This window comes from Struthio camelus, chromosome 2, assembly GCF_040807025.1.
Source record: "Struthio camelus isolate bStrCam1 chromosome 2, bStrCam1.hap1, whole genome shotgun sequence".
In the NCBI taxonomy this organism is placed as follows: Eukaryota; Metazoa; Chordata; class Aves; order Struthioniformes; family Struthionidae; genus Struthio; species Struthio camelus.
In genome coordinates, this window is record NC_090943.1 from 54,397,243 (window position 1) to 54,411,382 (window position 14,140).

The following is a 14,140-nucleotide window of genomic DNA, read 5'->3' on the forward strand; positions in this document are numbered from 1 at the left end:
GTTAAGGCCCGTGGAAAAGAATGAATGAATGCGCTCTGAAAACGGTCCTCGAGGAATATTTTATAGTATCACATATATCCCAGATATATTATCACATATATCCCAAACCTTGCATAGCGGTTTCCCTGTGTCTACGTTTAGCTCTTATCTTTTGTAAGGAACGATGTTCTCCCTGAATGGTTCTGTGTGTGTGTATCAATATATTTTAAAAAAAGTTAGAAAACGTTTCTTTTCAGTTCTTCTACTTCAGATCTTGCCATGTTTTAGTTGTATCAAAGGTGAATTTATTCTCTCATGTTTGTACTGGTATTTGTTTTTAGTGTTTTTTTAAAGGGGGAGGGAAAAAGCTATTTCAGCCTGAAATTCTTAGTTGCTATCGTGTCAGTTATGTACTCGCTGCTAATTACATATGCATTGATCTGCAGAGCTTATTGCCTGGCTTGATATAAAGAGGATGGAGGTGTCCTCTCTGAAATGGAATAAGGTGATTTCCAAGTAAATCAAGATGTTGGCGATGTTGCCACAGTGGTACTGTGTGATGACTGGATACTCGTCAGCTGCAGCTGTTTCCTGGCTTGCCTGCTCTCTCGGGCCCGTTTGTGTTCCCATGCCTTAAATCCTCCTTGGCTAGCCCAGTTCAGATGATATCTTTGAACTTTCGGTGCCTCAACCTGATCTGATGGCAGCTCCAGGGCTGCCAAACTGAGCAGGAAATGCAGATAAATGGCTTTTTGGGTCAAACAGGCAAGCCCCTGCTGTATTTTCAGTCCTGCTGATGCTGCTGTTTCTGCTGGTAAATGCTCCCGTGACCTCCAGGGCACAGCCGCTCCCAAGGAAAAAAGACTGTTGCCAAGCACATCCCGCTCTTTAACCGGGCGTTGCAGTCCTGTTCCAGGGGCTGCTTATGAAATTCCTTCATTTAACGCTCTCCGGAGTGGGACCCTCAGCCCGGGAGGTGGTGTGGCCATGGGGCCCACCAGCCCCACCACTTCCCACCAGCACTAAACCTGCCTGGGACCTTCCTTGAAACGGAGAGGTGATGCAAACCCGCTGTCCTCAGGGCCGTGAGCGAGAAAGAAGGGAGTTTAATACCTCAGGCTTTGCAGTTTGGTCGCATAAAGTGGCGTTTTACGTTAAAACTGATGAAGCCTGTAATGCAGTCCGCTGCTCTGCCCGGCTAGAGCCGGGAAATGACTCGTGCTGGGGTCATTGCGTTAACGCTCGTCAGTGACGTGCTAAGGGGATTCCTGCAGTTTCCTCGGGATTAGAGCAAAGTCTGTCTGGATTTAGGAAGCTAAGTGAAGAGCATTTGTCTCCCTGAGGCTGGAGCTTATTGTTTCAGGTTGCAAACCACTAGAATTGTGCAAATGACTAAAGTTTTGCTTTAGCTGCCACAGCAAAATAGGAGCAGGTAGTGACTAAACCAGTATAATAACTAACTGATTTTTGCAAACCAAATTTTAAAAGATATAGTTTTTCTTACTGGAGTCTTTTTAAAATTCTGTTTGATGCAAAATGTTCCAGTTGTTTCAAAATGACGTCATTTAAAACAAAACAAACAAAAAAACCCCTCCAACCTTGGGAGGAAATGCAGATTCCTCCTCTAGCTCCAAGACTAGAGAGCTTACCTCTGTTTAATGCTCTCCAGGCTTAACTCAGTCCTCTGCCAGAGGTATGCAAACCCACATCTGCCACTTTCCGGAAGGAAGGCTCCCCCGCAAAGATACGAGATGCTTTTGGGCAATGTGTTCTCAATCAATCTTATTTTGTTGTTCTCGTGAACAAACAAATATTTCGCAGAGCAAGGACTTGACCCTGGATGCTCCACTGGGCTGAGAGTCATTACTGCTGGACGAGGGAGATGTTTTACACAAGTGGAGGAACAGGGGCAGGGAGGGTGTGAGACGAGGTCACCCCAGGCGCTGCCGTGGGCCGGACCTGGCTGCCCGGAGATGAGCATCCCTGGGCGCTCTGGCTGGAGAACCTGCAACCACCAAACACGTCTTCTGCTTGAAGATGAAGAAGGGCAACCCCAGGTTGTTTTGAATGTTTAATCCTTCATGTTGCCCTGATTTGTCAGTTCCCGGGGGGAAAACACGAGCATACCCTGCATCTTCGTCTCCTCTCTTGACCTTTTTTCTTCTATATAAAATTATTGCTTGAGCAAACTTTTTTTTTTTTGGAGTGACGTTATCATTCACTGAACAAGCTAGTTGTCTCCTTCCTCTGTAAACAGCAGATCACCACTGACCAAAGCATGGTAGAAAAGACACCTTGAGGAATTTCAAATGGGCACGCGCCTTAACCCTGTCAGGTCCACTGCTCTGTGATGCTAACGCTTGAGCCTAGGGAGGGAAAAGAGAGTGTGTACCGTGTTGCCAGCGGCGAGGGAGAGGGTGGTCTTCTGCAAGCAGAACAAAATGGGTTGGAATTGAAAAATGCACATTAAACGCTGCGGGTCAGTGCATTGGCTTTCAGACTTTTGAACTAGGAATACTGGTTTTATACGTAAGAACATCCCGGAGCTGGGCTTACATGTTATGTAAGTTTCCATGTTTGAAAAACAGAACAGAACAAGGTGATTTTCTTATGAATTTGAAATTGGGAAAAGAAAAAGGAAGCGTTTCCCTTCTCTCTGTTGTGCTCTCCTGAATAACCAGCAAAACAGGGACATTTTTACTTTTTATAGCCTGGTACTCGATAAGGTGAATTTACATTGTTGGCAAGTGAAAACACTTTCTTACCAGTATTACTAAGTGTGCTCTCCTTCAGCAGGAAAGAGCTCTGAATGTTGCATAGACAGCCGTCCTTGTGGCATGAGAAATACAGATGAGGAGGAAAACAAGCCTTTTAGAGCAATATAACATCTCTTACAGGTGTTCAGGGGCAGATTATGAGTTGCATTCAGGAGTGGCCAGGAAAGGTCGCCTTGGAGGATATTGAAATGGAAGCACGTTTTCAGTCAGTTAATTTACTTCAGAGATGGCTGGTTCTTTTAATGGGCTGATATAACCTCCTGCTCCCGCTCTCACTTGACTAGTGCAGCTAAATCATCAAATGTTACTCTGAGCTTTTTCAGCTGTGCTAGGAGTTCAGCCAGCAATTTCAGTGTGTAGGATTTAACTTGGAGCTCACCTTATTTTCCTCTCCCCACCTTCTCCGTTGTGACTACCGTTCAAAATTTCTGGGATATCTTTGCTGCATGTTCTCTGCCCTTCCTCATGACTTCCCCAGCTCTTGAGAACGATGGGGAATTTTTTTGTCTGGGCATGCAGAAGTCTTTTTTTTTTTTTTTTCATTCAAAACATTATTCTCTGCAAGCTTTTAGCTTTGGACGTCGGCTTTCAGTGATCTCTGCTCAAACATTAAAAATATTTAAAAAAATCAAATTTTGCCTAATTTCCAGTCTTTTAAAATCCTAACTTGGTCTGGGTGTCTACAATCATAGCCAGGTTTGCTCTCACAGAGCGGAGTGTATTATTAATTTTGAGGGCAGAACATGGCAAAATATTCCATCCTCAAAGTACGCAGACCCTGCGGTTTGAGCGCGTGGCAGCTATTTAGCTTTGTAATCATAAAATGACAGTCTTTTATGGTACGTAGCCGCATCCTTCCAGGTGTCTTCTGGCGTAGTGTGTCGCTGGAGTCGAGGCACGGCCTATAGCTGAAGGGGTCTGGGCGGGGCTGGTGGAGGTCTTCGCTTCTGCCTGGGGCTGCTAGGAAAATACAGCAGCTGGAGAGACGTGTTTTGGGGAGGACCATATTAGCAGGCGTGAGTTTGATAGCTAGTGAGACCATGGAAGTTCTCTTCTCTTGCTGAGGTGGCAGAACGGTTAAGCAAAATGGGACTGTAAAAAGTGAGACTTCGTATTTTCAGGGCATGTGTGGTGACCTCTGTGTTTGGGAAGAGAAATGCTGTGTGCACACAGAATGATGATTTTTATAGATGGACTTAGTGTTTTAAGTTAATATCCTCTCCCTTTCCTGTTGCCCCATGAGGCATGACTTCCGTCTTGGTTTTGATTTTCGTCCTTCCCACTCCCTTTTGTTTTTCTTGTTGTAGGAGCTGGTCATCATGGGGGCACCAGGATCTTATTACTGGACGGGAACTGTCAAAGTACTCAATCTCACTGACAACAGCTATTACAAGCTGAACGATGATGCCGTGATAGCCAGGCGATACACATACCTTGGTAAGCCGCTCTCCGGTGCTTGCTGTGAGACATGGACCAGCTCAACGGCGTAGTTCGGGGCTTGGATGCCTTAAAGCTGACACTGATGGTTTTTGATGGTGTAGAGTGTTTTATGAAAAGCATGGAAGGAAGAATGGTTGGATTAAAGGGTTACCTACCTGGAAACATGTTTTGGTAAAGAAGCAGCCAGACTATTTCCTTAATTTTTTTTTTTTAACGTGCCATTTTCTTTTTGAATAATACAGAAAATGCATTTGGATGGAGAAGTAAGATGGCTGGTGGTGGGTCTCCTGCATTCCTGTTTTTGCCCTGCAGCGGACATATTATGTGTTGCTGCTTAGGCTGTGTGTCCGATTTCATCTATCTGTAAAACGGGTGCAGAGTAATTATGTGACGGTATGTTGCAGAGTCTAATTTATTTGAACAAGAATAGCACCGTGACTCATAACAGAAGGAGACTGTGAAAGGATTGGCTGCAAATCTGAAACTGTCTTTGATGTTAAGACATGAGGTTTTACTTGTTCTAAAATCAGGTAACATCACAAACATAATTAATTTGAAGTCTTCCTAATCCCTAGTGCCTAAGACTACTGAGACTGAGAAGATATTTCAGACAGGCAGTAGTTTGATATTGTTTAACTGAAGATGACCTCCCCCCCAACCCCCCGCTTTAGCCTTTAGCCTTAAAAGAAATACCAGTTAGAAGATTCTGTTTGGAGATAGTTAAATGAGGAGTATGTATATACATTTAAGGACATATATAGGTTTTGCCACTGATAGACCTGAATTATAGTGTTTATCATGTAGACAAGAGACCCATAATTCAAAATGGAAGAGCAAGTTCAATGTAAGACAGCCTTAGAAGGAAAGTACTCTACTCTTTAGTTATTATATATCATTTTAACGTAACAAATAAGACCGAATCTTTGATCTCCTCCTTTCAAATACACTCTTTCTTTCTTTGATCTGTCCTCCCGTTTTTCTTCTTGCCTAAACAAAAATCTTCGTAAGCCGTTAACTTCTCTGACCTCTTTGTCTACTGTCCTCTGCTTTCCCCCAACTGAAAAGGTACTTAGTGCCCAAAAGGCTTGGAAAATCGGTTTTGACTGAAGGTGGACTCCTTCTAGCTGACGTGAGACAGTCACCCTCTGTGATACTTCTCTTCAATGATGGTCTCTTTATTCTGTTTGTGGATGCATATGTGTGCATGTTTTTATTTTATTGCTTCCCTTTCCTTTTTACATCCGGATTTGTGGTTACCTGACTGTTCCCCGTATCTTTTTTGCCTCTACCTGCCCCTTGCCAAACCCCACCCACACCTTTACTCTTTTGGCTTTTGGAAGAGTGCTGGAGAGCTTGCTGTGATTTCCTGAGGTGATGGGGTCGAGCTTAGTGTTGGCATGTCCTGGACAAAATAGTTGTATAATGTTAATTCTTTACAGGCCGAGAGGAACTGTGAAACCTGATGAGTACAATCCAGATGGCTGACCTGTTCCTCAGGCTTTTCCTTTTACAATTTAATTAGTTAATTAATTAATTTTTTCTCTCCTCTCCCATCCCACCCCATCTCCTGCTCAGGATATGCAGTGACGGCAGGTCATTTCTCTCAGCCGACGACCACAGACGTTGTAGGAGGAGCTCCCCAGGATGGAGGCATCGGAAAGGTGTGGCTTTTTGTGAAACAATAACGTGGCCAGATGCAATTGGGAAAAAATAATATTGATTCAGTTTCTACAAGTTTGAGAAACCAAGAGATTTTTGCCTACAGAGTAATTTTGGAGCACTGTGCAGGGGAGAGGTGAGGCAGTTTGATGAAATCATCAGATTTGTCCACCTGTCCCTTCTGGTGCCTCACCTCCTTCCTGCCTCCCTTTCCTCTCTCTCCCACCCGATCCTTAAAATAATTATTTTAAAAAGACATTGTTGATGTTTCTTTAATGCCACTTCTGCTCAGGATTTTTGACACATTATTGTAAGCCTCACTTAAGCCTTGCCTGGAAATGAGAAAACTTGGGAAAGAGAGTTTGTCTTCTGCTTCTTTTCTTTATACGCTTTACAGTGCTTTGCCTATGGACTGCTTCGTTGTTCCCCTTAGGGTAGCATCTGAAATACTGTGAAATGCCATTTACTAGTTGATTTGGTATCTCTTTTAAAAGTTCATAATATGTTGATGTTTCATGCTACCGAGAAGATAAGTGCAAGGGAAGGACCTAGTTTCCTCATCCTAGGTGCTCTGTTGTAGCTGCTGCAATGCACCGTCCTTCCAGCTTGCTTCGTCTGTGCAACAGATTTAAGTTCTGTCTAAGGAGGGGAAAAAAACAGCTGCTTAAATGAGAGAGCCATGAAAAAGCTGGCTCTATAAGTTAAAGGCTGTTGTTCTACCTGCAGAAGTTGCTGTTATTCTCCCTCCGTGAGGGATGTAAGTAGCAGGAACAAATGGCGAAGGGGGCTGTGAGGGATGTTGGGCTGCAGGGCGTGACACTGAGTCCTGCTGTGCTTTCCACACTGTAATAAGCTAATCCTGACCACTTCCCTGATAGAAAATAATTAATGTTGTCACACCCACTTTATTGAGGGCAAAGCCAGGACACTTAACACGACTGCGTGATTTCTCCAAAGTCACGAGGAATGTCATTAGTGAAGCTGGATTCAGAGTCCTGCCTCCTGGCAGTGCACATCCATGGCTGAACGTGCCGCCGCGAAACTGGGAGCCCTTTTATATCTAGAGCAATTGTCCGAAGTTAAATACGTGCCGTGCTCTTGGCTAAAGATCGCTTTGAACTCTCTGCTTCACCACCTATTAATAACTCACCACATGCCCGAATACATCAAGTGCTTGGCTCCGCCGCTTGGCCTTGGATGTAAGGGATCCTCGGTCCCACCAACTGCGCGGACACCTGCTGGGAAGGAGCCTGGGATTTCGCCTGCCGAGTGAGCCAGGGTTTCTGCAGAAGCGAGCCCCTTTTTATAACCACATGTTTTTAGGTTTTGGATTTTGATACAAGATCTGTTACTGAAATTCTATCGATATTTTTATCCCTGCGAGTTCCTGGTTAAAGAGTGTTTCCTACCGAAACGAGCAACAAGTGGACTATGTTTGGATAGTTCACTACTTTGCAACTTACTTCCCATCATCGTTTATGTCCATACTGGGGAATGTACAGTGCTTATGATAAGTGTCTCTTTGCATTTGTTTAGTTTAAGAAAGTTTTTGGGTTTCATCCAAGCTTTCAAACTTTCCCACCGCTTTAATGGTAAAGCTAGCTACTCTTGAATTTACCCACTGTGACTCGTTTGCCATCTTGTATCAATCAGTCTTATATGAATCTTGTAAACCATAGTAAAAGAAAGGGAAGCCATCTGCAAGTAAACTTTTGGCTCAAAAATGCAGTTTATGAATGAGTAACTGCAAACAATAGTGAAGTTAATTTATGTGGCAAGCAGCCCAGAGGTAAAGATCAGTCACATTTGGGGTGAGCTTTCTTATAATTACATTGGGAGGTCCTTATGCTGATACCATCACCATTTCTTATGCTGATACAACCGATGGGAGCGAAATTTACAGTGCTGCTGTTTCTCATTCTAATTTACAGATTTTTTCAGACAGAAACAGTGCAAATGCATTTACTGGCCTGCTAGCAAAGGTCAGAGCAGAAATTCCTAAAGCATCCTGATGTTTGATGTTTGCCGTGCAGCGTGGGAGGGCTGCGTCTTCGAGAAGGGAAGGCTGGGCAAGGGCACTGGGGCAGAGTTATGCCTATTACGGCAGTGATCGTGATGCAGATATACCCAGAAAGCGTCAATGCTGTGGCGTTATATGTTTTGTAGTTAGTATTGGTTAACTTCTTTCTTTTTTCACTTTTCAGGTTTATATTTTCAGAACGGACAGGCGGTCGGGCTCTTTAATAAAGATTTTTCAGGCTTCAGGAAAAAAGGTGAGTTTTCTTAGTGTGCATGTTTTCATTCTCGGGGGAGGAGAGAAGGGGAAGTAACAGCAGGGTCATCTCGGAGCATCGCTTTTAATCCACTGCTTCATGAGTTGTCAAACTAATTCTGTTTCTCCTCATCCCCCCAGAAGATTTAAACCTGTGGTACAGACCAGCCAGAGCTGGCTGGTTACACAGACCCCCACTCCAATTTTTCTTTGCCCTGGGGCAATATTAGAGTTAAGCTGTTCTGTTGAGGAGCAGCTTCATTGCCTCAAGAGGGGATGCTTTTTCCCTCTTCCTGTCATGAATCAGTCCTGCATGTTGCTCCTAGGATTGGTGCCTTAGGGCTGAAAAAAAAATCACAAAACGTAGTGGATTCTGCTGAATTCCAGCTCCCCTGTGGAGAGTTGTGTCTGCGTGGTAAATGGCCTGTGTTCTCCACAGGGGCTTCCTGGAGATGTGTCACCGAAAAACAAAATGGACAGTAGGTCTAGCTACAGATAACAACAAAAGATGATTTATTTGGGAATAGCACTTTGAGGAAAAGATACCCCTTCTTGGCACAGACGGCTGAGGAGAAATTGTCTGTATCCTCCTGGAACGAGAGGAAATCCAGGAGAGAAAGGGCATTGGTGGGGTCTGGCTTTAGCAAGAGCTGACACCCTCGTAAGGATCTAAAGCATTTGCATGTACCATCAGGTTGGGACTGCTAGCAAGTTTTGTTATTTTTGTTATTTTTTTCCACCAAAACAGAGTTGCACTCTTTAACACTCTTGGGAAGCTGGGGTAGGTGAAAGTTGCAAGGATGCATAGCTGGATGCTCTGACTTGTGTTTTAGGGTCTCTCCACAATTTTCTTGCTCTGCACTAGCAGAATTGTTGACATTTTGAAAAGACAAGACCTCCCAGCTCATCCAGGGCATCTCCCGTGTTTGATTGCTTCCTATTCATTTTTCCCCATTGATTTTTAAGCGTCCCAGAGGATGTGCTCCTGGAGAACTATTCCTCAGCCTAATAAACGGAACTATCAGGAAGTTTCCAGGTTTCAGCCAGAAACTTTCCTTTTTAAATTTAATTGCATTATTCTTATTTGTAACTTAAGCAATTAAGTATTTAATCCTTTCAATACTTCTAGACTGTCATCTCTTTCTTCCCCAGTAGTCTCTTTCTTCTGCAGATTCTGTAAAATCCAAACTAGAATTTATTTTAAGAGAAACCCATCCTAAGTTACCCTTTCTCTGTTTTGTGATTGAAATATAACCAGACGTGCTCAGCAACAGGCATGGCTTGGAAATGAGCTCTCAGAAAACACTGCATCCTCCCCAGTGGTGTGAAAGTTCATTGCTGCGACATTCTTGTTACACAGACAGTAAAAGCAGAGGGACTGAAGGAGGCAATCAAATGCAGAAAAGCCAAAAAAAAAAAAAAAAAGCAGTATCATGTTCCAAATGTTAAGCGCACAAACTTCAGGTTCTCGCAGTACCATGAACTTGTCCACATTGCAGATGTATGATGTTGCAGTTAGGTAAATAATAGCCTTTCCCTGAAAACTGCCTGAAAACATAGTGAAATGTTTTTCATAACTTTCACTCCTTACCCATGAGAATTTTATTTTAAAACACTAGTGGATTAAAAAAATAAACAAATAAAAAGTCCCCAAGGGGACTTGAGCTACAAAATAACTAGAATCAAATGGTATTTGAGGTCTGACCTTAAACCCACACAAGCACAAAAATCTGAATTACAGACTGACACTCTATCCTTAACTTACCCCACTATATATATTTAGCAGTTTTAAACTCATAGAGAGAGTGAAGAACAGAGATGCTGCAGCCCCTCTCCGAGCATTCCCTGTAGCCCTGGCTCGTACATCTTAACCTATCCAACCTGCAATGCTGTGTGACAGAGATCAGAAATGGGGAATGTTAAAATATGCAACAAATGCATCATTCATTCTTTTAAACATGAATAATTATTTTTGCAACCTCAATTTTTTTCTGCTATCTAAACAGCCTTTAATCTCAAATATAAAGGGATATCTTTAGCAGTTGCTTTTAATTTGAGATTATGGTTAATAACTGCTCTCGGAATGAGGTGGGTGAGGAAGAATTATGCTTTTCTTCTTTTAGAGTATGTGTTGTGGTACCTTTACAGAATTGGATGAAGTGAAATAAGGATGGAATATCATTCCTGTTTTTGATTTCCTTTTTATGTTTAAATGTGGTTTTAATTTTTTAATGTGGATGCCAGTTAGGAGATGGTTAATATTTAATATTTGCCAGTATCCAAAATATCTAATTATTTAATGAAATTTTATTAATTTGTGAAATTTAAACTTTTAAAAAAAAATCAATCAGTAATAACTGGAGATTGGAAGTGGCTTAGCTTTTTCTGTATCAACTAAAAAATTTCAATTGAAAATCATCTTTTGTGCCAACTCACCTGACTGTGTGAGAGAGGTAGTCAGGGAAAGGCTAAGTTCAGCCCACGACTAACACTTCTGTTTGGAGGTTACAGATGTATACAGAGGGAGAGATCAGGGGAAAAAGTATTCCACAAGTTAGAGGTGATTTTTAGGTACCTCTTTTCTGGGAATACCTTTAAAAATAAATAAATAAATAAATAAATAGATAAAGACAGGGTATCCATGAACATCTAAGCTACCTGACTTCAGGTCCCTTCTGGAAGTCTGCCACGGGGCATGAATAATCATTAGGTGGGTCTGAGAGTCTTGATTTGGGAAACTCATTTCACCCCTTCCTAGATGTAAGCATTTGACAAGTGGAAGCTAGTCTGAGGAAGCTCTTTAAATGTCTCACTTCAGCATGTCACAGAGTGTAAGTTTTGTTCTCTGTATAAACCATCCAAGCTAATGCACTGTTACAGTAAAGTGTTTAATTCTTGCCAGAAACATCCCCTAGGATTTCTCTGTAGGACTGCTTGTAAGTGATAAAGCAGCAAGTCATCATTTGACATTACCAAAAATAAAAAAAAAAAAAAAAGAGAGTGAGCCTAAATGATTTCCTCTTGTGTGTGGGCAGATACTGAATGCTTTGTTGTGACTCGGCTTGGTTGCAGATGGGCTCTTACTTTGGCTCCTCCTTATGTGCAGTTGATCTGAACTCGGATGGACTTTCAGACCTGCTGGTCGGAGCACCTATGTTTTCCGAGATCAGGGACGAGGGTCAAGTCACAGTCTACATCAACAGAGGCAATGTGAGTATGTATAGGAGATGAATTTGAAAGGGATTAGGACGTGGGGCCGGGTGGACTAACGCTCGTGTTGCCCCAGCGCTGCCTGGCGAAACTCCGTGCCTCAAGTAGCGGCATTCTGGGCGTCTGTAGCAAAACATGAAGTCACGGAAAACTTGCCTGCTATCATGTTTTCCCAGACACCAGCCCACATTCATCACAGAGCTGTGAATCTTCCGAGGAGGTCTGGGAAAGTTTCTGGTTTTGTGTTGAAACTTGGCGGTATTTGTGGCTTTATGTGGTTTGGATGTCAAAACCTATTAAAAGACAGTGGCTTTGATTGAGTTTTGCTTTGTGTTTTGGGTGGTCATTGGAAACTACAAAACAGAAGAAAAACTGTGGGGATTTGGGAGCTCTTGTGAAGAGAAAGCAAAGGTTAAATTTATGCTCTCTTTACATTATGCCTTGTATGAAAGCCTTTGGTTCTTACCAGCTGAAGCTGTTGGATTTCACAGGACCCAACAGAAGTCTTGGAAAAGTCTGAACTTTCTTGCATCAGCAAAACAAGGTCATTATTGTGGTGTATTTACAGGAAAACAATGATTGTTTATTTTTACTTAATATTTGGGTCTAAAACCTGCTGTCTGAATGGGAGTGTTGCTGCAGACTCAAATGAAATTGGTTTGTCTCATCAGTATTTTGAGAACTTTTATGTATGGAGTTTATTTCTGAATTCACCCTCCAGTCCTGTTGGCTGCATTTGAGAGACTTCAGAATTGGTTTTGGTGTAATTTCGTCTTTAATTATCAATAATCCTTTAAATGAGTCTTATCTTTTCAGTTAGTTAGATTATCCAACATTTTATATTGGTAGGCTATCAAAATGGGGCCCAGAATGCCAGAGATAATAACTAACATTGCCTGCTTACAGTGTGAAAGCACTTGAATTATTTTTTTTATATTTACTGTGTAATATGACTAAGAAGCTACTAGGAATTTCTTTTACTCCTGAAGTAAGAGTTACTTGCATGAACATTGGCAGAATTGTGGCCTTTCTTTTGGGTACGGTTGTTTAAACCACAATTTAATTCTGCAAGCGCTAGTACTTAAGAGATCATTGCAGTGGATCAGAGAAAAATGCGTTATAATACAAACATGCATCGTGATGCTTGATTTAACATGCTTACATTTTCCCCCTTCCTATGAGGGCTGCAAAGAAATGCGTTGCACACACAGGCCTGCCTGATTCCTCTCTGTTGTGTTTCAATTTCATTACGTGGGATTTTTTTAAAGTCAGCAACTCCTCGCAGCCAAGAAAGAGATTTTATTGCATGTTTCAGAGGGCAGTTCACCCTCGTTCACAAAGGAAGCAAAAACAAAACAAAACAACCCTTGAGGTGGGTACAAAGTTGGATTGCTTAATTTTGTTTTCTTGTGGAAATGTTCCTTCCCCCTTGAGGGAAGACTGCAAGAAACTAAAGCTTATGTATCTGACCAAAAAGTGGGTGGGCAGGAAATACGAGATCCATATAAGGCTTCTCGTGGCAAATGAGTACAAAGCTACGTATATTTTGAACTTTTCCTTGACTCTCTCTTTCATTAAATCTCTCTCCTTATTCTTCATTTCAGAAAAGGTTTTTGGGGGGTTGCTTTGATCTTTCTGTCCAATGCTTAAAAAGTTTCAAATTGGCCAGATGTTCTCTGCTTAGGGGAAAATTCTCCTAAATTCACTGGGATTTAGCAGAATAAGCTTCTGCTGAGGGTTTCATTCGTCAGATGTAGTCTGCCAGTAAAGCAAGCCCTGGGCTGTTACATTTAGGGATCTGGAAACCTTCAAGAGCTCACCAACTCCTGTGACTGTAAGCCTTTTAGATGCATCATTCATGCTCTTTCTTTTTAAATCCCAAACTAAAAGACAAAAAAAAATTATTTTTAAAAATAAAAAAAGTATCAGTCTAAACTTAATGCAAGCAACCCTTAAAAGAGGCTGTTCAGTTAAAGCTGAGCACTGTTGAATGTCGTGCTAGTAATGCTGAGGAGTAGGCATCACTAAGGGATTTTTGGAAGAGAAAGAACAAATTCTTGTTTCAGTAGATTCTTGTACATTTCTTTCCTTTTTAGCACTAAATTCAAAAAAGTGGCTGTCTACTGAAATGACCTCTCCTGGGCAGTTTGTCTGTTTACCTGTTCACCTAGAGCTGGGAGCCTTGAGACCCTTGGCTCACCAGCCTCGCCTCTTGTGGAGATTTCTGTTCAGCCTGGCTACTTGGGTTGGAAATGCCATTTATGGCTATTGAGCGTGCCCTGAGAGACCCAGCCAGGCTAGTTCAGTCTGCTGTTGCAGTTGATTTTACTGGTTTTATTTTTAACCCTTTTGATTTACAATACTCAGCTAATCTGTGTTCACTGAGGCTTCAGTGGTAGGGCAGAAGTCAGGCTGCAGCTCTGCCGCAGGTGTTTCCTGAAATATATATATATTTGTGTGAGGGTGCATGTGTGCGTTCCCATGCAGAGGCCTCATGTATTTTAGAGCTCACTGTTTTTCTGAGCCTGTTTTATTTCCTGTTTGCTAGGGAGTCCTGGAAGAGCAGCTGGTTCTGGACGGTGACGGTGCCTACAACGCGCACTTTGGGGAGAGCATGGCCTCCCTTGGCGATATCGATGACGACGGGTTCCCAGGTTGGTGCATTTTCCTTGTGGCGCATTTCTCTAATAAACTTGGGCTTAAAGGAGAACGTGTCAGCAGGGCTGGTGGCACTGCTGGTCTCCTCCGTGCTGGCAGCTCTAGGACACTGGTGGCTGGTCCCACGTCGCATCGCTCCTCTGGA

The 14,140-nt window shown here is 42.5% G+C and overlaps 1 protein-coding gene across 1 annotated transcript in view; it reads left to right on the top strand.

Annotated features, from left to right (window-relative positions):
* The window catches only part of ITGA9 (integrin subunit alpha 9), a 224,890-nt gene that overhangs the window by 24,368 nt on the left and 186,382 nt on the right, over positions 1–14,140 (top strand). The window contains exons 6-10 of the mRNA XM_068935830.1: positions 4,064–4,193; positions 5,772–5,857; positions 8,060–8,128; positions 11,200–11,337; positions 13,886–13,991. Of these exons, the coding sequence (XP_068791931.1) occupies positions 4,064–4,193; positions 5,772–5,857; positions 8,060–8,128; positions 11,200–11,337; positions 13,886–13,991 (529 nt within the window). The remainder of the gene's footprint in view (positions 1–4,063; positions 4,194–5,771; positions 5,858–8,059; positions 8,129–11,199; positions 11,338–13,885; positions 13,992–14,140) is intronic.